Source organism: Carcharhinus amblyrhynchos, chromosome 17 (assembly GCF_965287045.1).
Source record: "Carcharhinus amblyrhynchos chromosome 17, sCarAmb.v2.hapA, whole genome shotgun sequence".
Lineage (NCBI taxonomy): Eukaryota > Metazoa > Chordata > Chondrichthyes > Carcharhiniformes > Carcharhinidae > Carcharhinus > Carcharhinus amblyrhynchos.
In genome coordinates this window covers 1467372-1492425 of record NC_137340.1, presented here as the reverse complement: position 1 = coordinate 1492425, position 25054 = coordinate 1467372, and the positions used below count along the sequence as shown (strand labels likewise).

The 25054-nt window shown below is 43.8% G+C and overlaps 1 protein-coding gene across 1 annotated transcript in view; it reads right to left on the bottom strand.

The window, feature by feature from the left end:
• hk1 (hexokinase 1) overlaps positions 1-25054 on the bottom strand; it is a 106489-nt gene that overhangs the window by 25257 nt on the left and 56178 nt on the right. The window contains exons 7-13 of the mRNA XM_080205378.1: positions 23561-23744; positions 22858-23013; positions 20685-20918; positions 9521-9825; positions 6571-6719; positions 5113-5232; positions 4869-4964 (exon numbers count right to left, since the gene is read on the bottom strand). Of these exons, the coding sequence (XP_080061504.1) occupies positions 4869-4964; positions 5113-5232; positions 6571-6719; positions 9521-9825; positions 20685-20918; positions 22858-23013; positions 23561-23744 (1244 nt within the window). The remainder of the gene's footprint in view (positions 1-4868; positions 4965-5112; positions 5233-6570; positions 6720-9520; positions 9826-20684; positions 20919-22857; positions 23014-23560; positions 23745-25054) is intronic.

Genomic DNA, 25054 nt, shown 5'->3' with positions numbered 1-25054 from the left:
TGGGATCGTTTAAGACTTATCTGGATAGTCACATGAACAGACTGGGAGAGATACAAATAAATGGTCTAGTTGGACTAATGAGCGGCGCAGGCTTAGAGGGCCGAAGGGCCTGTTCCTGTACTGTATTGTTCTTTGTTCCTGGATCTATAAGTTTCTATGAGATCCCCTCTCACTCTTCTAAACTGCAGTGAATATAATCCTAATTGATTTAGTCTCTTCTCATATGACAGACCTGCCATCCGAGGAATCAGCCTGACAAACCCTTGCTTATTTTCTCTATAGCAAGGGCATTCTTCATCAGACAAGAACACTATTATTTCTATAATAGAAAGGATATTATTAAACTAGAAAGAATGCAGAAAAAAAACTTACTAGGATGGTACCGGGACTTGATAGTTTAAGTTATAAGGTACTGGGACTTGATAGTTGTGAGAGAGGCTGGATAGACTAGGACATTTTTCTCTGGAGCGTAGAAGGCTGAGGGGTGATCTTATAGAGGTCTATAAAATAATGAGGGGCACAGGTCAGCTAAATAGTCAATATCTTTTCCCAAAGATAGGGGAGTCTTAAACTAGAGGGCATAAGTTTAAGGTGAGAGGGGAAAGATACAAAAGGGCAATTTTTTCACACAGAGGGTGGTGAGTGTCTGGAATAAGCTGCCAGAGGTACTAGTAGAAGCGGGTGCAATTTTGTCTTTTAAAAAACATTTAGACAGTTACATGGGTAAACATAGAAACATAGAAAAACTACAGCACAAACAGGCCCCTCGGCCCACATGTTGCACCCTACATGTCCCTACCTACCAGGCATACCTATAACCCTCTATCTTACTAAGTCCCATGTACTTATCCAAAAGTTTCTTAAAAGACAAATCTGCCTTCATCACCATCGCCAGCAGCCCATTCCACGCACCCACCACCCTCTGAGTGAAAAACTGACATCTCCTCTGTACCTACTCCCCAGCACTCTAAACGTAAACCTAAACCTGCATTTGGCCCATATTCCTCTATACTTATCTGTAAGATGAATGTAGAGGGATATGGGCCAAATGCGGTCAATTGGGATTAATAAAGAAAAGGGCAGCATGGACAAGTTGGGCTGAACAGCCTGTTCTCATGCTGTAAGCCTCTATGGCTAATGACACTAAAACCGCACGCAATACTCCAGACCAACACCCTATACAACTGCAAAACATACCTATCCCTGTACTCAAATTCTCTCGCTATGAAAGCCAACATAGCATTTGCCTTTTTGACTGCTTGTTGTACCTCAGTGCTTACTTTCAGCAACTGATGCATGAGGATTTAAAATGATGAGAATAAAAGCTATATATATCCAAATTTGTCAATGACACAAAGATAGGCAAAACTGTAAACAATGTAATTTTATGCTTCTGCCCAGATAGAGATATTGAGAGATTAAACAATTGGACAAAACATAGAACATAGAACTTTACAGCGCAGAACAGGCCCTTCGGCCCACGATGTTGCACCGACCAGTTAAAAAACAATGACCCACTAACCTAAACTATGATATAATAATATGGCAAGATTAGGGCCAGTTACAGACAGTAGGGGGAAGTTGTGTGTGGAACCGGAAGAGATTGGAGAGGCATTGAACCATTATTATTATTATTATTATTGGTAGGGGGATTGAATTTAGGAGTCGCAGTGTAATGTTGCAACTGTACACTACTCTAGTGCGGCCGCATGGCTTTAAATTAAGGGGGGGTAGCTACAGGACGGATGTCAGGGGTAGGTTCTTTACCCAGCGGGTGGTGAGGGATTGGAATGCCCTGCCTGCTGCAGTTGTAAATGCGTCTAGTTTGGGGGCGTTTAAGAGATCTCTGGATAGGTTTATGGACGAAAAGGGATTGGTATAGGCTAGTGGGTCATTGTTTTTGTAACTGGTCGGCGCAACATTGTGGGCCGAAGGGCCTGTTCCGCGCTGTAATGTTCTATGTTCTAAACCAATCCCTTTTCGTCCATAAACCTATCCACGGATCTCTTAAACGCCCCCAAACTAGGCGCATTTACAACCGCAGCAGGCAGGGCATTCCAATCCCTCACCACCCTCTGGGTAAAGAACCTACCCCTGACATCCGTCCTATAACTACCCCCCCTTAATTTAAAGCCATGCCCCCTCGTGCTAGCTTTCTCCATCCGAGGAAAAAGGCTATCACTGTCCACCCTATCTAAACCTCTAATCATCTTATATGTTTCAATAAGATCCCCTCTTAGCCGCCTTCTTTCCAGCGAAAACAACCCCAAATCCCTCAGTCTCTCCTCATAGGACCTCCCCTCCATACCAGGCAACATCCTGGTAAACCTCCTCTGCACCCTCTCCAAAGCCTCCACATCCTTCCTGTAATGTGGGGACCAGAACTGCACACAATACTCCAAGTGCGGCCGCACCAGAGTTGTGCACAGTTGCAACATGACGCTGCGACTCCTAAATTCAATCCCCCTACCAATAAACGCCAAGACACCGTATGCCTTCTTAACAACCCTAACTGTGACAAATGGATTTCAATGTGGGCAAATGTAAGGTCATCTAGCTTGGATCTAAGAGGATAAAACAGGCTACTTTCTAAGTGGCAAAAAGCTTAAAACAATAGCCATCTAAAGTGATTTAAAATGTAAACAGATGCAAAAGATAACCAAAAAAAGCCAATAGAATGACCATGTTCATATCTAATAGACTAGAAGACAAGGACTCACATTTCAGTTGTACAAGGATAGGGCGTGAGCAGTCCTGGATAGGAAAAAGCAGCCTTGGAGAGTTTCAGCATAGTGACAAGTAAGTGATACGTGGACTTCAAGGGTTAAACAACAAGCGGTTTATTCCCTGGACTTGAGGGTTAAGGGTGATCAGATTGAGGTTTTTAAGATATTAAGGGGAACAAAGTAGAAAGAGAAGAATGATAGACAATAGAAAAATGATAGATAGTAGATAAAGAGAAACGGTTTCCACTGATGGGTAAGTCAAGAACTTGAGGACAATCAAAAACAAGGCTAAATCTCCTGTTCTCTGGACTTTTGGGCACCAGATGTGGGGCTGAAAAGGCCTTGCATGCAACAAACTTGCGAATTGTTAGGAAATTTGAACTTCCCATGGGTAATTAGCCTGCTCCCAGGAACTCTTAGTTACAGTCAAGAGACTATGGACAGGTACACAACACTTGCTGTGTAATATCCAGGTAAAGGTTAGACACGTTAAAATCTAGTCTCATACTCCAAAACCAATATGCAACCCTGACCCTCCAACTCGCCCCCTCACCCACTCAGCCAGCCCTCAATCTAACCCAATTTCCTAATTGACTACTCCTCCCATTCACCCCACAACCCGTCCCCGCCACAAGCTGACCATCCACCTCACCCAACTGCTCCATGACCCGACTACCCTCAAACCCAACTGTCCCCCCGACCTGACCCAATTACTCCCAAACACAAATACCTTTGATGCAATTACCACCTGACCCATCTACTGACACATCTCACCCATTCATCCAATCACTAACATTCAGAGACTGGACCTTTAATCTCACCATAGAGTAGAAAGTGCTGTAAAGAGGAGGCACGAGCTGACTTCTCCGACTCTCTCAATACGTTCGAACATAGCTGATCAACGAGTGCTGCTCTAAATATTTATGCAGCAGCATAGAGTTGGGAGAATCTTTAGTGCAGCAACAATCCACTCATCATTACCACTGCTTGCAAGATTCAGCCCCAAGAGTCTAAGAACAGTTTAAATATTCAAGAGCAAAATTAAACAGGTCTACACACAATGCATTACAGTATCACTGAATTGTCACAGTGCAGGAGAATGCCATTCAGCCCATCGTGTCTTGCACAGGCTCTCTAAATGAGCATTTAGTGCCTTTTCGCCAACAAAAAGTTCAAAACTCTCTTCCAGAAACAACAATGATGCGAGAGAGAATGCGAAATTTAAATTTGAGAGTGACAGATTTACGTATTCCAAAGCATTAGGGAAATGCAATAAAGGCAGCTGTGTGACATTTGGTCACAGATCAGCTAAGATCTCACTGAACGGCAGAAGTGGTCAAAGCAACTAAATAGCCGATAGTTCCTTTGTTCCTGGAAGCCTGAGAGAAAATCAACTTGGGTGTTTCAAACAGACAGATTCTTCAGGAATTAAGAAGGTGCGGTGAAAAAATAACATGACTGCACTCGCTAACAAAATTAATATAAAAGATGGTAACCAAGAAACCATATAGGATATATATAAATATAAATATAAAATACAACACAACTGTCTTCACAAAACAAAACCAAAGGCAATTCAGAAGAATATTTCTTTACCAGAGTGGTTAGAATGGAAAACACACTGTCACAGAGACTAAATTTTTTTTCCAAGTTTATTTAAAGTTTATTTATTAGTGTCACAAGTCAGCTTACATTAACACTGCAATGAAGTTACTGTGAAAATCCCCTAGTCACCACACTCCAGCACCTGTTCCGGTACACTGAGGGAGAATTTAACATGGCCAATACACTCTTTTGGACTGTAGGAGGAAACCAGAGCACCCGGAGGAAACCCACACAGGCATGGGGAGAATGTGCAAACTCCACACAGACAGTTACCCAAGCCGGGGACTGAACCAGGGTCCCTAGTGCTGTGAGGCAGCAGTGCTAGCCACTGTGTCACCCCACTCAACTCAATTGAAGTGAATGATGTAGATTCACATTAGGATGAATCAGAAAAACGTACAAGAGAGAAACGAATTGAAGGTTATAGTGAAAAGGCTGGATAGAAAGCATGGGAATAATCTCAAATGCTTCTATAATTGTCCAGGTAATGATCAATTATAAACAAATATAGAAATATACAATGAAAATACAACTTACATCTCTTCGTTTAATGGCATCCCTTAGCATAGTAACTACATCCTCTCCCTCACAATCTGTTGCTTTAAAACCTTTGGTCCATTTTAGAAGAATACCCTGAGATTAAAAGAAACTTTTATAATTCCACAAGTTGTCTTGAAAGCATCTTAAAACAGCAATGTCCTATTACAAACAACATGATTTACATTTTAATATCCATTAGCTACGGCAACTGTGAATTTATATTATATATAAATGGGCTTGCCTCATCCAAACTCTTCTGTTCACAAGGAAAGGAAAATGTGAAACCAAGAGGAAGCCGAGCACCTTTCATTCCCATGTAATCGAGGAAATCAGAGATGCAATGAACAATGTGATCAAATAGCTGAAAATCAGAAGAAAATCACATCTAATTATTATTGGTAGATTATCAACACATAATGAAAACAGTTATTTTCGTACCTCTCCCTTGTACTTCTTGGTCATACTCTGTGTGGTGTGGTTTCTTTTGCCAGCTAATGGGATGTTAATCTCAGTGAAGGCAGTTTAAGAGTATGTATACCAATAGGTCAGTAACAGGAATACATTATCAATCTAACACAGGTGAAGTGAACTTCTAAAGTATCTGGGACATGACGTTTTGGGGTTGTAGGATCTGTCACCAAAAGCAGCAGAAAAATAAACCTCCCTTCCAATTTGCACTTTTGTAGGCCAAACGGAGGTCGGTGGCTAATCCCCTTTCCAAACCTCCCTTTCTAAAGATCTTTTGCCACCATCTGGTCCATATCCCTCTATCCCCTGCCTATTTATATCTCTGTCAAGATGCCTCTTGTATGTTGCTATCTGCTTCTACTACCTCCTCTGGGAGTGCATTCAAGACACTTACATCCTTTCCCCCTTTAACTTTAACCCAATTTGTAACTGACATTTGTAGCCAGGGAAAAAGACTCTGACTATCCATACTAACTACAACATATACACCCACCCCCGCCTCCCCCCCACACTCTAGCGGCATGAGGTCACACTTGTCTGAATCATTAATGGTTTTCAAAAATGAAACACAAAGTGAGGTACAGCCTCTGCGTGGTGCGGTCTTTTTGTGGGTGGAAAGGGGTTGTCCTTCTTATGAGGGTTGGGGCCTCTTCCCCTTATTTGTCAGTGGTCCCGATTTCCCTCGAGGGAGGGGGGGTTTCTAATTTAATTTAGAGATCAAGACACTCATTAAACAGCTGGCTGCATGATCCTCGTCAGCACTCAGAGTCTCGTGGCTCTCAATAAGGTTGCTCCTCATTCTTCTAAACTCCAATAAGTACAGGTCCCAACTTACTCAACCTCTTCTCTAAAGAAAATCCCTGTATTCCCCAGATCAACCTGGAGAACCTTCTCTGAACTGCCTTCAATTTTGGCATATCTTTCCTTACATTAGAAGACCAAAACTATTCAAGTATTTCAAATACAGTCTAATACGTTGTATGGTTTCAGCAAGAATTCCCTACTTTTTTTACTCTATTCCTGTTGCAATTAAGATCCACATTCCGTTTGTGTTTCCTATTACCTGCTAAATTTGCACGTTAGCTTTTTATGATTTTTGCACAAGAACCCCTGTAACCCTCTGTGCTTTCTGCACAGTCTTTCTCCATTTAAACAATAGTGAGCTCCTTTATTCTTCTGACCATCTATTTACTATTTAAATGCCTACTGAATTACCCAGAAAAAGACCTACCTCTTCACCTGTTCCTTGCATTATCTCCAAAGGAATAGCATAGATCTTATTGTGCATCTCCACTGTTCGTCTCTTGCCACTACGAATCTTCACGAGTAGGACACGGAAGTTGGTTCCACCGAGGTCAAGAGCCACAAAATCCCCATTTTCTGTTAACAAATACTCAAGATTCTTATTACATATTGTGACCCCTGCTTTTGTAAAAATTACCTTTACATTAAAATAAACAAATTTTCTATGGTTATTACTCTGGGGTGGTACTCTCAAATTTTTACTGAAAACACTGAATAACACTAAATCAATGATTTGTTGTACACACATTAAGAAATACAGATACACGCACATTTATGGAATGCCTTGTAGTATCTCAAAAGTTAAGACCTACAACCATAGCTGTCCACTCCAATGCCATTCTACTGCCCTTTTATTGACTCTTTTTCAATCACTTTCCAATTTCACTTTGATCCGTGAAATTAGCTCAGATTATTGTCTGGGTCAGGCAAACACAAACTGTGTGTGGGAGAGCGCAGGTTTTGTCAGCCTCAATGCAGTGCAGGTGTGTAGATTGATCTGGAGTATGCAGGGATTTTCTTTTGAGGAAAAGCTGGTTAGATGGCCCTGCTCAGCTCTGGAGGACAGTGGTCCAGTTCCTAACATTGTTCTTCATGTTAAATTTCCTAAACCTCATTTATCACCTCCCACTAATTCCAGCCCCCCCAATTCTCGCAAGTCTCCTCGTTTTCCCATGCCCATCTTAAGATGCTTCATCTTACTCCCGAGCCTCCCTCATATCTGTCATGCCACTCCGTGTCCCCCATATCCAAATGCCCAGTATCCACAATTAATATCCATCTTTAAAACCAATATTAAAAAATAAACTTTGAACAATCTAATAGCTGCCATTTAAAGACACTTTGTACTAAAATCCACACTAATTCTACCAAAATAAATTCCCTTGATTTGTTACAAGACAAATCACTTATTGCCATATCAGGGACAGGTAATTCTTTAGTAATCTCTTAAAACTATCAAATTATGAACATAGCTCCTCGTTGAGATAAGTAGTTCCGTTCCTGTGCCAAGTATTCAAAATGAGATAACTGTCAAAACACATTGGAATATCTAAACAATGGAGTCAATCAAAACTGAAAAACCAGGTGGCACCAAATGTCATATCAAAGTAGCCCAAGCGCAGCTGCTATGTTTTTTCCTCTAAATGAATGCTGCTAAAGGTTATTTTTTTCAAATTTAAAGGACTTTGCATTTAAATCACTGCAGATTATTCCATTTGAGATTCCAGGCAGTGCTTACTTCAGCTTTGAATGCACGAGAGAACTTCTTCCCAATTACATTGGAACATTATCCCATCTCAACAAAGGTCAACTTACCTTTCAGGAGAGAGTCCTATGATAAACCACTACACACATCTACATACTGATACTAATAGTGACATCTAACTGCTTCTCAGCCATAACCAAATGGATTTTATCCTTTCCCTCTCCTGGACATCCTTTCTTTCCAACACTATAGTGTCTTCCCTAATCAGTGCTGCCACCCTACATTTCTTGGTCCTTCCCTATCTTGTCCCAATACTTTATAACCTGGAATATTAAGCACCCAGTTTTCACTGTTTTTAAGTCTTGTTTCTGTTACTGCCACACCCCCACCCTGCCCATTCTCCCTTTCCTCTTCAAATCTCTTGAATGCTTTGTTATCGCTCAAATTGATTCCCATTTTTCCTGCAACTTTGAACCCATCCAATCAGGTTTCTATCACTGCTGCAGTACCTCATCAAAATAAGCAAATAGCATCCTAAATGGTTGTAAACTGTCCCTCCTTGTTCTTCTTGACCTAAGTGCAGTTCTTGACATGGTTAATCACACCATTCTCCTCCAATGCTTCTCCACTACCATCCAGCGAGTGAGACTGCACTCTCTCCTGCTTCCATTTTTATTAACTTAATCATAATCAGAAAATCATCTCCGATGGTTTCTGTTTTTGTTTCCCCACTGTTAATTCTGATGTCCCTCATGAACCCTTCCTAGTTTTCCTTCATGCTGCCCCTCAGCAATGTGACTAAAAGCTTGACACCAGCTTCCACATGAAGTTGACACGATTACCACCAATCAACTCCTCCATTCTCTCAGTATTATCAAGCTGTTTTTCCAACAGAGATTTCATTGGGCCCCGCTATAAATTCCGTTCCCCAGCCACTGATTCCAACCCTTTCCCCAGCTACTATCTGAGGCTGAACCAGTCTCTTTGAAAAGTGTGTGTCAAGATTTGAACCCAAGGTGAGCCACCGACATATATGGGTGCCATGAGCAAGAACACCTATCTCCACATCTGTAACGATTGCTGTCCCAGAATCATCTGCTGTTGGAACCTTCATCTGTGCTATTGTTATCTCTAAACTTCACCATTCTAGTGCATTCCTGGCTGCTGTCTCACATTCTATCCTCCGCAACCTTGAGTTTATCCAAACATCTGCCACAGGTTTCCTAACTCGCATCCGAAGTCCCATTCACCCATCTCTATTGACCTTGCTAAGCTACACTGGTTCTCAGTTCAACACATCAACTTTTAAATTCTCAATCCCCATAGCCTTGTCCCTCCCTATCTCCAGAACCCTTTCTAGCCCCATAATCCTCTGAGATACCTGTGTTCATTTAATTCTGGCTTTGAATGTTCCCAATTTAAACGCACTGCTATTGCTGGCTCTGCCTTCAGCTGCCAAGACTCTAGAATTTGCTTCTAAAGATGTTACTAAAACCTCCCTCTTTTACATAGCCTTTCATTCCCTGTCTAACAACACTCATATTTCAGGGTCTAACTGTTTTATAATCTCATGTGGAATGTTTTGGGATGTTTTATGTTGGGCAGTTAAGTAAATACAAGTTGTTTCTGTAAGCTATAGCAGGTACATGAACCAAAAGAATAAATTGGATACCTGTCCCATCTGGGGTGCTACGAACAAAGGTTGGCAGCATTTTCACTGTTGCAGCATCATGAGATTTCTTCTTTAAACCAAGCTCCATCTCTGTTCTCATCCTTTTCTTCACCTCAAACAGCTGCTCTTGCGTGAGCGTGAACGAAGCCAGTGTTTCGTCTATTTCTTTGCGTTGAGACACGAGTCTGGTGGCTACTGCAGTCACCATGGCAGCACCTTTTCCACTGCCACTTTCGGAGAGGAGGAACCGGACCTCACAGTCAGGAACCAGGCGTCTCACTGTTTTTTGGAAACGTCTGGCAAATCTGTAAAGGAGACCAAACAATAAGAATTCTCCCATACACAAATGGAATGTTATAATTTAAAAAAACACTAACATGAGAAACAAACTTAGGGCTGTCCCACCTCAGTTGGTAAAGCCAATGAGTTGTAAAATACAAATTCCCAACTTATCTTCCTACTGTGCTGAGTAGTCAGAACCACAGTAAGAAGTTTCACAACGTCATGATGTGGATGTGCCGGCGTTGGACTGGGGTAAACACAGTAAAAAGTCTGACAACACCAGGTTTTAGTCCAACCGATTTATTTGATAGTAAATGCACAAGCTTTCGAGGTCTCCCTCTTCGTCAGGTGAATGGAGAGTTCTGGCCTCAGACAGAGCATAGAAAGCACAGACAGTTTAGAGATTACTGATTAGAATGCGAATCTTTACACCTAACCTGCTGTTCAAGTCCTAAAGTGGCCGACAATGTGAGTGGAAGGAGCACTGATCACAGGTTAAAGAGATGTGTATTGTCTCCAGACAGCACAGTAAGTGAGGTTTTGCAAACCCAGGCAAGTCACGGGGGTTACAGATAGTGTGACATGAACCCAAGATCCCTGTTGAGACCGTCCTCATGTGTGCGGAACTTGGCTATCAGTCTCTGCTCAGCGACTCTGCGCTGTCGTGTGTCGTGAAGGCCGCCTTGGAGAACGCTTACGGCGCTCGACTCATAGATCGACAGTTCCGATGTGCCACAGCGAAAAACCGCACCGATCTCCTCAGAAGACAAACACGGGACACAGTGGACAGAGTACCCTTCATTGTCCAGTACTTCCCTGGAGCAGAGAAGCTATGATATCTTCTCCGGAGTCTTCAACATATCATTGATGAAGAAGAACATCTCGCCAGGGCCATCCCCACACCCCCACTTCTTGCCTTCAGACAACCACACAACCTCAAACAAACCATTGTTCGCAGCAAACTACCCAGTCTTCAGGAGAACAGTGACCACAACACCACACAACCTTGCCACAGCAACCTCTGCAAGACATGCCGGATCATCAACACTGATACCATCATCACACGTGAGAATACCATCCACCAGGTACACGGTAAATACTCTTGCAACTCGGCCAACATTGTCTACCTGATATGTTGCAAGAAAGGATGTCCCGAAGCATGGTACATTGGGGAGACCATGCAGACGCTACGACAACGGATGAATGAACATCGCTCGACAATCTCCAGGCAAGACTGTTCCCTTCCTGTTGGCGAACACTTCAGTGGTCACGGGCATTCAGCCTCTGACCTTCGGGTAAGCGTTCTCCAAGGCGGCCTTCACGACACACGACAGCGCAGAGTCGCTGAGCAGAGACTGATAGCCAAGTTCCGCACACGAGGACGGTCTCAACAGGGATCTTGGGTTCATGTCGCACTATCTGTAACCCCCGTGACTTGCCTGGGTTTGCAAAACCTCACTCACTGTGCTGTCTGGAGACAATACACATCTCTTTAACCTGTGATCAGTGCTCCTTCCACTCACATTGTCGGCCGCTTTAGGACTTGAACAGCAGGTTAGGTGTAAAGATTTGCATTCTAATCAGTAATCTGTAAACTGTCTGTGCTTTATATGCTCTGTCTGAGGCCAGAACTCTCCATTCACCTGACCAAGAGGGAAACCTCGAAAGCTTGTGAGTTTACTATCAAATAAATCGGTTGGACTAAAACCTGGTGTTGTCAGACTTTTTACATAAGAACATAAGAACATTTACCAAGTTTCACAACACCAGGTTAAAGTCCAACAGGTTATTTGGTAGCACAAGCTTTCGGAGTGTCGCTCCTTCTACAGGTGAGCTGCTTGGTGATAGCAGGGTTTTAAAAAAAGTCATTTTATGGGATGTGGACATCACCGATTGGGCCAATATTTACTGCCTATCCCCAATTGTCCTTGGGAAGGTGGTAGTGACTGCCTTCTTGAACTGCTGCAGTCCATGTGGAGTACACCTACAGTGCTACTGGGGAGGAAATTTCAGGATTTTGACCCAGCGACAGTGAAGAAACGGCGACATATTTCCAAGTCAGGATTGCTTGGAGGGGAAACTTCAGGTAATAGCATTCCATGCGGCTACATCAGTTGCCAGCTGAATTGTATCTTGAAGCAAGGCCAGGACCAGCAGTGTAACTCTTTCGCCAATCTTACATTCACGCCACTGTTCCTGCTGAGTTTCTATTCATGCTTCCAGGTAAGTGTGTGGCATGCTTTATCATTCATTTCATCCAACACTGGTTAAGGATGCATGAGCTCCTTCACAAATAGAATCCCAATCACTTTCAGATATGATTCCAAAGAATCATATGCTGGTTACAGCACAGAAGGAGGTTTTTCGATTAGCCCTATCTATTCCAGATCTGCAACAATTCAGGTAGCCTTACTCTCTTAGCCTAGAGCTCTACATTTTCTTCTGTTCAGATGATTCTCTTTTTGAAAATCATGCTTGAACCTTCTTCTGCCACATTCTCAGGCAACACATTCCAGATCCTAATCACTCGCTACCTAAAAACGTCTGTCATTATGTAGCTTCTGCTTCTTTTGCCAATCACCTTAAATCAGCTTCCCTTGGTCAGTAACCACTCAGCCAACTTCCATATCTAATCTGTCCAAACCCGTCATGATACTGAACACTTCTATCACATCTCCTTTCAACTTTCCATCACAATTCCAGATTCACCAATCTATCTGCGTATATATTCATTGTTGTAAATTGTTTCTGCACCCTCCCTAATGCTGTTAAACCGTTCCTGAAGTAAGATGCCAAATACAGTAAACAAGATACCTGTTGGTATTGAACAGTCCTTATGAAAATTTCACCAAACCTCCCTTGCTTTTGTACCTTATGGGTGTACCCATTGTGCCCATAAGACCGTAGTATGAAGTTCAGGTGTAGGCCATTTGGCCCCTCGAGCCAGTAGGACCATGGCTGATCCGACATTCCTCACATTCACTTTCCTGCCCTTTTCTTGTAACCGTTGATTCTTTACTAATCAAAAATCTCTCTCTCTCAGTCTTAAACATACACAAGGACACTGCCCCCACAGCTCTCTGTGGCAAAGACTCTCAACTCTCAGATGAAATCCCTCCTCATCTGTGTCTTAAATTGGCACCCCTTTGACTCATAAGACAATCCCTCCATATCAGGGACCGAAAGAGTAAATGCTAGAAAATCTTAGCAGGTCTGGCAGAATCTGTAAGGGGAGAAAAAAGCTGACATTGAGTCCAGATGACCCTTTGTCAAAGCTAAAAGGCACAGAAAGTTTACAGTGCAGTGTGAGGGAATGAAAGATGAGTCACAGAAACCAGGGGAAAAGACTGCTAATAGCTGTCCACAGAGAGAATAAAGGGTGTCAATGACCAAAAAACAGCAGAGAAGCTGTAATAGATGGTGGGGGGGAGGGGGAATGGGATGGGACAGAGGTAGAATGTAGAAAAGGGGAAGTGGGTGGGGGGAGAAAAGCTAAGGGGAGGGAGATGAAATAGGGGGAAGAACGGGGGGGGGGAGAAGAAAAATGAAGAAAAACAATAAAGGAATAAAAAAAGTAGAGAACAGTAAAAAAGAATGAAAACTACCCTGAAATGGAGTAGAGCAAATCATCTGAATTTGTTGAATTCATGTTGAGACCAGAAGGCTGTCAATTGCCTAACCAGAAAATGAGATGCTGTTCCTCCATTTTGCGTTGAGCTTCACTGGAACATTGCAGCAAGCCAAGGACAGACATGTGGGCATGGGAGAAGGATTGTGTGTTAAAATGGGAAGCAACCAGAAAGTCAGACCAAAGGTGCTCATCAAAGCAATCACCCAGTCTACGCTTGATCTCTCCGATATACAGGAGACCACATTGGGAGCAGCGAATGCAATAGACCAGATTGAAAGAGGTGCAAGTGAAATGCTGCTCAACTTGGAATGAACGTTTTGGACCTTTAATGGTAAGCATAGAAGAGGTAAAGGGACAAATGTTACACCTTCTATGACTGCATCAGAAGGTGTCATGAGTGATGGGAGAGGTGTTGGCTATAGTAGAGCAGTAGACTAGGTTATCCCAGAGGGAACGGTTTCTGCAGAATGCTGACAGAGGGAGTGAAGAGAGTGTTTGGTGGTGGCATCACGCTGGAATTGGTGAAAACGGCGGAGGATTGTGCTTGGCAGGTGGAGGCTGATGGGGTGAAAAGTGAGAACAAGGGCAACTATATCTTTGCTCTAGGAAGGAGCCGAGGTGGTGAGGATCGTGGCGCAGGAGATAACTGCATGCTGTTGAGGGCCCTGTCAATAACTGTAGATGGGAATCCACAGCTGAGGAAAAAGGAGCACATATTAGAAGCATCACTTTGGAAAGTGGCATCATCGGAATAAATGTGACAGAGGTGAAAGAGCTGAGAGAAAGGGATGGAGTTCTTACAGGATGTGGGGTGTGAAGAGCTGTAGTCCAGATAGCTGTGGGAGTCAGTGGGCTTGTAACAGACATTGGTAGATAGTCAACTGCCAGAAATGGAGACAGAAAAATCAAGGAAGAAAAAGGAACTATCTTGAGATGGACTAGGTGATGGAGGGGTCAAAACGGGAAGCAAAGTTGATGAATTTTTCGAGGTCTGGATGAGAGCATGAAGCAGGACCAAAATAATCAATGTACCAGTGAAGGAGTTGCGGGAGGGGACCTGGGTAGGCCTGGAACAAGGAATGTTCCACTCACCCCATAAAAAGACCAGCGTAGCTAGGACCCATGCAGGTACCCACTGCTACTCCTTTGAGTTGGAGAGAGTGAGATAAGTTGAAGAAGTTGTTGAGAGATAGACAAGTTCAACCAGGTGGAGGAGAGTGGTGGTAGATGGGAATTGTTCAAGCCTCTTTTCAAGAAAGAAACTGTCCTGATGAAGAGAGATTGCACACCCATGGTGAATAGGAGGCAGTTAGGGTCTGTGAACTGGAAGCTGTCAATATGACGCAGGGCATCAGAGGAATCCCAGATATAGGTGGGGGGGGAATGGACCAGGGGAATGAGTGTGGATTCACGCCTCCATACGAGGGATTAGCTTAGTGAGCCTTCTCTGAACTGACTCTGATGAAATAGTATCTTTCTTTAAGAAAAGGGCCCAAAAGTTGTTCACAGTACTTCTGTTGTGGTCTCACTTGTACCTTGTACAGTTGCAGCAAGACTCTCCTACTCTACCCCAACTCCCTTGAAATAAAGGCCAACATTCCATTAACCTTCCTGATTACCTGCCACACCCCTGTGCTAGCTTTCTGTGTTTCGTACACAAGTTCCCCCAAGTCCCTTTGTTGCAGCTTTCTGCAGACTATCCCAATTTATATAATAGTTATTTTGTTCTCCTTTCTAAAATGAACAACCTCACATTTTCTCAAATATTCTCCGTTTTCCAACTTTTTCTCCAGGCCGGGCAGTGTGCCCCTCCTGCTGCTTGCAGTGACATCAATGGGAAATCCCATTGACAGCAGCAGAATCACAGAATCCCGCTATCAGTGAACAATTCAGCACCTCTTACCGCTGAGAAACACATCACTGGAGGATTCTCCCAAAATTTCTTTGTTAACTGTATCTCTCTCACAACTTGCCTTTCCACCTATTTCTGTGTCATCTTAAAACCTGGCTACAGTACATTTGCTTCCTTCCTCCAAGTCACTATTATATATATTATAAACAGAAGTGGTCCCAGCACTGATCCCTGTTAAACCCAACTGGTTACAGGTCACCAATCTGAAGAAGTACACCTTATTCCCACTCGTTGTTTCCTGCCTGTATCCATGCCAATTATTAAGGAGATTTTATTAAGGCCATAGCAGAATCTTCAGCAATGTATAATCTAACCAGAGTCAGCATAGCCTCATAAAAAGGAAATTGTATCTGACTAGTTATGAGTTTTTCGAGCAAAGTCTCAACCAGAGTGGATTGAAGGCAATCAGTAGATGTGCTGTACTTGAATTGTATCCAACACTATGAGCCCTTATCTTATGACTTAGCCTTTTGTAAGGTACCTTGTTGAACACCTTCTGGAAGTCCAAATAAAGCACATCTGATTCCCTTCCAACCACTCTGGTCGAAACCTCCTCGAAAAACTCTTAACTAGTCAGACACAATTTCCCTTTCATGAAGCCACGCTGACTCTGCTTCATTAGGTTATAAATTGCCGAATTTGCTGTTATCTCCTTAAGAATTGATTTCAACATTTTTTTAACAATGATATTAGATTAGTCGACCTATAGCCAGCTGCTTTTCGTCTCCCTCTCTTTTTTGACAGGGGTGTCACATTAGCAGTCTTCCAATCCTCTAGTACTTCTCCAGAATCCAGTCATTTTTGTAAAATTACAATCAATGCATCCATCATTTCTGCAGTTATTTCTTTTAGGATCCCCGGATGCAATTCATTAAGATCAGAGGCTTACCTGCCTTTAGCCCCAATAGTTTGTCGAATACTTGATTACCAGCTTGGGTCACTATCTGTGGGAAGTTTGCACGTTCTCCCCATGTTTGCCTGGGTTTCCTCCAAGTGCTCCGGTTTCCTCCCACAGTCCAAGGATATGTGGGTTAGCTAGATTGGCCATGCTAAATTGCCTTTTACTGTCAGGGGTAAATGCATGGGTTAGGGGGAATAGAGCCTAGGTGGGATTGTGGTCGGTGCAGACTCGATGGGCCGAATGGCCCTGCCTGTATTTTAGGGATTCTTTGATTCTATGATAATTATCTCAGATTAATTTTCTAAGGTGCCTATGTTCACTTTGTCTTCTCTCTCTTCCTTTTTATATGTTTAAATAACCTCTTGTCAATTTTATATTCCTCACTGGTTTTCCCTCAGTTTATTTTCTCTCTTTATTATCTTTAGTCCTCCTTTGCTGGATTCTGAATTTATCCCAGTCTCTGGGGCTATCACTGTCTTTTGCTTCCTTGTATGCTTTTTCTTTCAGCTTTTTCTATAAACTGGAAGGAGGCGTTCTTAGGGAAAAGTACCGAAGGAAGGTGGCGGATATTCAAGGAATGTTTGTCTGGAGCTCTGCACGACAACGTTCCAATGAGACAAGGGGGTTTTGGTAGGTCGCGGGAACCGTGGTGCACGAAGGCTGTGTTGAACCTAGTCAGGAGGAAAAGGAAGGTGTACAAAAGGTTCAGGGAACTAGGAGATGTTAAGGATCTTGAGGAGTATAAGGACTGTAGAAAGGAGCTTAAAAGGGAAATTAGGAGAGCCAGAAGGGGTCATGAGAAGACCTTGGCGGGTAAGATTAAGGAGAATCCCAAGGCCTTCTATAGATATGTGAAAGGTAAAAGGATGAGAAGAGAAGGGATAGGACCTATAAAAGGTGAAGGGGGAAAGGTCTGTGTGGAACCAGAAGAAATGGCAGAGGTGCTTAATGAGTACTTTGCCTCAGTATTCACGGTGGAAACTGATCTGGGAGATTTTGCCTCGGATTTGCAGCAGATGGAAAAGATTGCGTATGTGGATATTAAGGAGGAGGATGTGTTAGAACTTCTGAATTCTATCAAGATAGATAAGTCGCCGGGACCAGATGGGATGTACCCCAGGATACCGTGGGAGGCGAGGGAAGTGATTGCAGAGCCCCTGGCGATGATCTTTGCGTCGTCAATGGAGACGGGAGAGGTTCTGGAAGATTGGAGGATTGCGGATGTAATTCCTATTTTCAAGAAAGGGAACAGAGATAGCCCAGGAAATTACCGACCGGTGAGTCTGACCTCAGTGGTTGGTAAGCTGATGGAGAGGCTTCTGAGGGACAAGATTTACGAGCATTTGGAGAGGTTTGACATGATCAGAAATAGTCAGCATGGATTTGTCAAGGACAGGTCGTGCCTTACGAGCCTAGTTGAGTTCTTCGATAATGTGACTGAACACATTGACGAAGGAAGTGCAGTGGACGTGGTGTACATGGACTTCAGCAAGGCGTTTGATAAGGTCCCCCATGCAAGACTTCTTGAGAAGGTGAGAGGGCATGGGATCCAAGGGCCTTTGGCCTTGTGGATCCAGAACTGGCTTGCCTGCAGAAGGCAGAGAGTGGTTGTGGATGGGTCTTTTTCGGCATGGAGGTCAGTCACCAGTGGAGTGCCCCAGGGATCTGTTCTAGGACCCTTGCTGTTTGTCATTTTCATAAATGACCTAGATGAGGAAGTGGAGGGATGGGTAAGTAAGTTCGCTGATGACACGAAGGTCGGTGATGTTGTGGATGGTCTGGAAGGATGTCAAAAGTTGCAGCAGGACATAAATAGGATGCAGGACTGGGCGGAGAAGTGGCAGATGGACTTCAACGCGGATAAATGTGTAGTCGTCCATTTTGGCAGAACCAACGGGATGAACGAGTACACTATCAAGGACAGAAGTCTGAGTAGTGTTGAAGAGCAGAAGGATCTTGGGGTCCGGGTCCACAGGACTCTTAAATCGGCCTTGCAGGTGGAGGATGTGGTCAAGAAGGCATATGGTGTACTGGCCTTCATTAATCGAGGGATTGAGTTTAGGAATCGGGAGGTAATGCTGCAACTTTATAAGATCTAGTCAGGCCTCATTTGGAGTACTGTGTGCAGTTCTGGTCGCCTCACTATAGGAAAGACGTAGAAGCTATTGAAAGGGTACAGAGGAGATTTACAAGGATGTTGCCTGGACTGGGAGGCATGCCTTATAAAGTTAGGTTGAGGGAGCTGGGACTCTTCTCCCTGGAGAGACGAAGGTTGAGAGGCGACCTGATAGAAGTTTATAAAATGTTGAGTGGAATGGATAGGGTGGATTCTCAGAGGCTATTTCCCCGGGTTGAAATGGTCGCTACGAGAGGACACAGATTTAAGGTGCGGGGAGGAAAGTACAGAAGCGATGTTAGGGGTAAATTTTTCACTCAGAGGGTGGTGAGTGAATGGAATCGGCTGCCGTCAGTGGTGGTGGAGGCGAACTCGCTGGGGTCTTTTAAAAGACTTCTGGATGAGTATATGGGGTTTAATGGGATTGGGGGTTATAGATAGGTCTACAGATTGGTAGGTGTTGATGTGATCGGCGCAACTCGTGGGCCGAAGGGCCTGTTTGTGCTGTAGTGTTCTATGTTCTATGCATGTTCAAACTTAAAATCTCCTTAACTTCCTTGGTTAGCCATTGTTGGTTTTATCTCCCTTTTAGAATCTTTCCTCCTTACTGAGAAATACTTCTGAAGAGACTGATAAACTACCTCTTCATGGCTGCTATTTGGGGGTCCAAACACTACCCCTACCAATGTCTTCTTTCCCTTGCTGTTTTTTCACCTCCACCCAAATGGACTTAATATCATCCAAGCCAAGATCATCTCTCTTATCAACAGTGTGACCCCACCAACTTTTCCTTCCCTCCTGTCTTTCTGACAATTTCCCCCACTCCATGCTTGCTGGCATTGCCCCCCCTCCAATCCATATTCACAGCAAATTACCCCCCCCTCCCCACCCCCGCTCCCATTACCATCCATCCTCGTTGGCATCTTCATTCCCTCTCTCATCGATCCACTCCACCAGCAACACCCCTCCCATCCAACTGGGTGTGGAATTCCCCCACACCCAATTCATCTATCCTTGCCAAAAATCTCCCGCCCCCAGCCACCATCCATATTCGCAGCAACTCCTCCTCCTCCTGCCATATCCACCTTCTCTCGGGCAATCAGGACCCCATCAACATCTCACCCTTTAATCCTAACCCCATCCCTTGGGAGCATCAAACCTGGCAGTGCCAGGGCCCTTCTTTGCCTTGTCCCTGGCCATCCAGGGGCTACGCTGGCCTTCATCCACAGTGTAATCATTTCAAATGGAAAGAGCAGTAGTTTGGGAGGTGAATGGGGATATCAGAATCAGGAAGAGAACATCTGATGCCACTGGAAGCTGTGCATTGCGTCATTTAGGAATATTTAAATCTATCGTTACCTAATTTTAACTGAAAACATTTTGTCTTGACCCCTCCAGGGCATCCTCTCCAACACTAATATTTTGATCAAAAATTACTGCCACCAGTCCTCCTTTCTTCCCTAGCTTTAATGCACACCCTGCATCCAGCTTTATTTAGTCCACAGGCAGTCATACTGTTTCTCAAGTCAGGTCTCCATTATTGCCACAACATTAGTATCTTGAATTCTCTTCCACAGAGAGCAGTGCAGATGGGTCATTGAATATATTCAGGGGTGAGTTAGACGGATTTTTGATCTACAAAGGAGTCAAGGGTTATGGGGGGCTAGCAGGGAAGTGGAATTAAGGCAACAATCAGATCTTAATGGGGAGTGGAGGCGGCTCAAGGGGCCAAATGGCTTACCCTTGGGGAAGAGAATTCCAGCACTAATCACACTCAGAAGAAATTTCTCTGCGTGTAAATGGGGGACCAATTATTTTGAAATGATGGAAATCAAATTTTTTCTAACTGATTAGCCAACCAGGTTGAAGTCATAAATACTCAAGACCATAGCAGCTTTTGACCAGAGCCACAAGGCAAAACTAATCTCAGGAATCTGAGGAAATAGAGTCGAGCTGGAGGCATTTGATGGCTGCATCATCAACGAGGCTCACTGGTATCTTCTTATTATTCCACACTCTGAAAACTGCTCCTAGGAGCATAGGCAGGGTGTCAGCATTATACACTAAGAGGAGTAACACATTAGGTAATTTTGATTTTGAATCAGGAGTTTTGACAATGGCTCAGCAGACATGCCAGATTGATCTGTTCTCACGTTTGTGAAGATAAAACTGTCTCATTCAGACATGGCTTTAAATAAAGTACTTTGGAGACAGACTGGATTTTCATTCCTCCAAGACGTCAGCTGGTCACTCCTGAAAACAGGCTGTGCAGTTCAAGTCAGATTTTAGAATCGTGGAAGGTATGCACTGGCAATGACTTACTGTGGATGCATTTTGTAGAGTGATCCATCCATTCCCACTGTGGTCCGGAGTCGTGGCACTCCTTTATTATCTCTAAGCCGGGTCAGGATGGCTCCAAGGGCAGCAGCAGACAGATTGGCTGAACGGAATGAAACAATTGTACAAACATGCTGTACAGCAATGCAATCCTCATCTGATGGCTCCAGACCCAGGCGTGTCAGAATATCCCTGGCTTTTGCCAAACCACCTTTGTTTCTGTAAAACAAAGGTCATAAAATTATGACTGTTAACATTTAAAGACGAAATCCGAACATCCAGCAATTAAGTGATATGTTTTTAACAAAAGCAAGCTTTATTGTATATATAAAAGAATTAAACAGAGCAGGCACTATTAACAATATAGTCTATATAGTTCTCTGCTATAAATTCATTTTAACAGTTTCCTTATCTGACAAAACCGCGAAGCTTCATTCACTTTTCCAGGGACAAACACATATGCCACAGCCCCCCTAAATTTACTGTTCTTCTTGGTATCCAGCTTTTCCTTGAGGTACAAATTATGTGGGGATCTTTCCATCAGCTTTTGGTTCAGTGATCCTCCAAATTTATCTTGAAACCTCAACTGTGGACTTATGGGGAAACCAAATGCAAACTGATTTCTGCAATGCCTCTGCTAAACTTGCAAGCATGACTTGAGCTACTGATTGCTTATCAGTTTAATTCACCACATAGATCTCATCCTCACATCTCCGCCCTTGACCTGCTACACTATTCCAGTGGAGCTTACCACAAGCTTGAGCAACAACACACCTTCAGATCTGACACTATACAGCCTACTAGACTCAACGCTGAGTTTACTCATTTCACGCCATGAACTCTGTCACTCAGGTTGATTCTGTTTATCTGCCATGCACTGATCTGAATCTGTTTCTCATGTTGTGCTTTCAGACTGAACTGGATTATTATGTCATTTACACTCACCTGGGACCAATGCTTTACCTCTTTACTGTAATCATTACACATCCTGGACTTTCTCTCTTCCACCTTCTTCCATCGGGAAAAAGATACAGAAGTCTGAGGTCACATATCAACCGACTGAAGAACAGCTCCTTCCCTGCTGCTGTCAGACTTTTCAATGGCCCTACCTCGCATTAAGTTGATCTTTCTCTACATCCTAGCTATGACTGTAACACTACATTCTACACTCTCACTTCCTTCTCCACGAACAGTATATTTTGTTTGTATAGTCCGCAAGAAATAATACTTTTCACTGTATGTTGATAAATCAAATCAAATCATTATCACTCCCTTTGTCTTTTGTTCATGGCGTCTTTGTTATTTATCTCTGACTCTCTACCCTATTCCAGACCTGTCCTTGTGATTTTCCTCCCCCACCCCACTTTCAGAGCATAAAATCCATCACATTTTTACTCTCTTTTAATCTTTAGAAACACCACATTTGATTTGAAAGAGTCCATACATGTCTAAACCTCGGACAAACAGCTGAAGAAAAACAAAGTGCCGGAAACACTCAGCAGGTCTGACAGCATTTTGTACACACCACAGTATCACACATAGAATCATAGAACCCTACCGTGCAGAAAGAGGCCCTTTGGCCCATTGAGTCTGCACCGAACACAATCCCACCCAGACCCTACCCCCATATCCCTACATACTATACCCACTAATCTACGCATCCCTGGACACTAAGGGGCAATTTCTTAGCATGGCCAATTAACCTAACCCGCACATCTTTGGACTGTGGGAGGGAACCCACTCAGACACGAGGAGAATGTGCAAACTCCACACAGACAGTGACCTGAGCTGAGAATCGAACCCAGGACCCTGGAGCTGTGAAGCAGCAGTGCTAACCACTGTGCTACCGTGCCACCCTTTGAGGACAGTCAGCAAGAACCCACTGGCTGCCCGCTCTGAGAATACTGTCCAAACAGTAAATTTAACAGCCTTGTGCTAAAGAAAACTTCCCTCCAAACATTGGGCCCATTGGGCTAAGGCCCCATACCAAAAGTCCTGTTCTTCTGTCTTGCCTTATTCAGGAAAAGTCCCAGTGGGACTGTAGTCTAACAGGTGCAAGGAGGAAGTGGAAGGGATAAAAGTGATATGTTACCCACAATTGTTTGAGCCTGGGACTAAGATTGTGCCGGGAATTAATATTGCACCAAGTGATACTTACTTCTCAATAGCAGATACATGCTTCGTTTCCAATTTTCCTTTGGTAAGAAGTTCTGGTGTGATGTTTCCTTCAAAAATTAGCCCTTCTTTGGCCATCTTTACGAGAATGAGCCTCACGAGTTCTCCCATATACATTCCGCTAATCATTTTTTCAAACCTGTACCATTAAGTTACACAGATATGAGTTCATATGTCTTGGTGCATAATAATTCAATATTAGATTCTCCTGTTGTTGGACACTTGTTAAATTCACAAAGTCGCATAACCTGTGTGCTAATGTACTCAGTGCCTGAAATTTGTAGTACCAGCAAATTGCAATCAAAGCAGTACTGAAATGGTGATTGATTTTAGAAGAAACTGTTTATTTCTTTTTGCCAGGACTTTGGCCATTATAAAATGGCAGAGTCCTGCACCTCTAGGGCGTAACTCCACTTGGGAATTTCCCTGGTAAGAGAAAGGAAGGCTGACATTTTCTAAATTGCCTTCACAGCCTTGGGAAGCCCAGAAATAAGGCCTGACGTGTGTTGCCTTGGAATAATTAAAATCAGGAGCGGGGCTCACATGCCCTCATTAACAATATCCCATCTGGTTGTCCATTGGAAAACTGGAACTTGGAGATACGTTCCTGGCATTTAGTCCAGGGAAACTTCAACCTGGGGAAGCAACTCTCCAGTTAATAATCAAACGGAAATGTAGGAACTTACAGCTGCTTTCCTGGATTGAGAGAGCCACGATCAATCTCCCGATCAAATTCAGTCCTGATAGATTCCAGTGAACCATCATCTCCAAAACCACCCCATTCTATGTTGATGCACATCCGTCCCTCATCACCCTCCACCAGATCTATATGTCTCAGCTCTTCCATGTAACAAGCATTAGTCCCGGTGCCTGCATATCAATCAAAACACAATCAGCTCAAAAACAACTATTTGTAAAATCCAGTTCTAAGCTCCTAAGACAGGGTAAAAATCAGACACTCTTTGGTAACTAACTGAAAATTTTTTCACTGTGGCACACAGCACACATCATTCCAAAGACTGGGAAGCTGGGCTCAGATAAATAACAATTCCCAACTGACCACTGACAGGCCTGAGGATGGCAGCAGGGATTTAGTAGTAGGGAGCTGCCGCAGGTGACTTCCCTGCTATCTGGGAAAGGGTTTCCCTCACACTCCGTATGGCGAGGGCCCCTCATCTTTAGAGATTTGGTGGGGTGGGACGAATTGCATCCTGCTTGGGTGTGGGTAGGATTCCTTTGTGCTAGGGGGCAGTGGAGGTAGTGTGCGGTGGAGGTGGTGGGTCCCCTGCCTTTGAGGACTGGAGGGAGTTCCTCAATGCTCGGGAGCTGGAGGGGTCCCCCTCGCCCACGGGATTGGGAATGGGGTGGGTTTTTTTCCTGCTTGGCAATGAGTTTTGTCCTCATACTTGGCGTTTATTGGTAGGGGGATTGAATTTAGGAGTCGCAGCGTCATGATGCAACTGTACACAACTCTGATGCGGCCGCACTTGGAGTATTGTGTGCAGTTCTGGTCCCCACATTACAGGAAGGATGTAGAGGCTTTGGAGAGGGTGCAGAGGAGGTTTACCAGGATGTTGCCTGGTATGGAGGGGAGATCCTATGAGGAGAGACTGAGAGATTTGGGGTTGTTTTCGCTGGAAAGAAGGCGGCTAAGAGGGGACCTTATTGAAACATATAAGATGATTAGAGGTTTAGACAGGGTGGATAGTGATAGCCTTTTTCCTCGGATGGAGAAAGCTAGCACGAGGGGGCACGGCTTTAAATTAAGGGGGGGTAGTTATAAGACTGATGTCAGGGGTAGGTTCTTTACCCAGAGGGTGGTGAGGGACTGGAATGCCCTGCCAGCTGCAGTTGTAAATGCGCCTAGTTTGGGGGCGTTTAAGAGATCTGTGGATAGGTTTATGGACGAAATGGGATTGGTTTAGATTAGTGGGTTAGTGTTTTTTTTTTATAAAGCTGGTCGGCGCAACATTGTGGGCCGAAGGGCCTGTTCTGCGCTGTAATGTTCTATGTTCTATGTACTCTGCAGTTTGTGGATATTCCATGGATTGTGGGGACCTCCTCATAATCAGGATTTGGGTGGGGTTAATTCCAATGCAACCAGAGCTGGCAATTTCCTTGCAATCCGGGGTGGTCATAGCTGCGGAGGTCCACAGATCTCTGCAACTGAGCTCTTATAA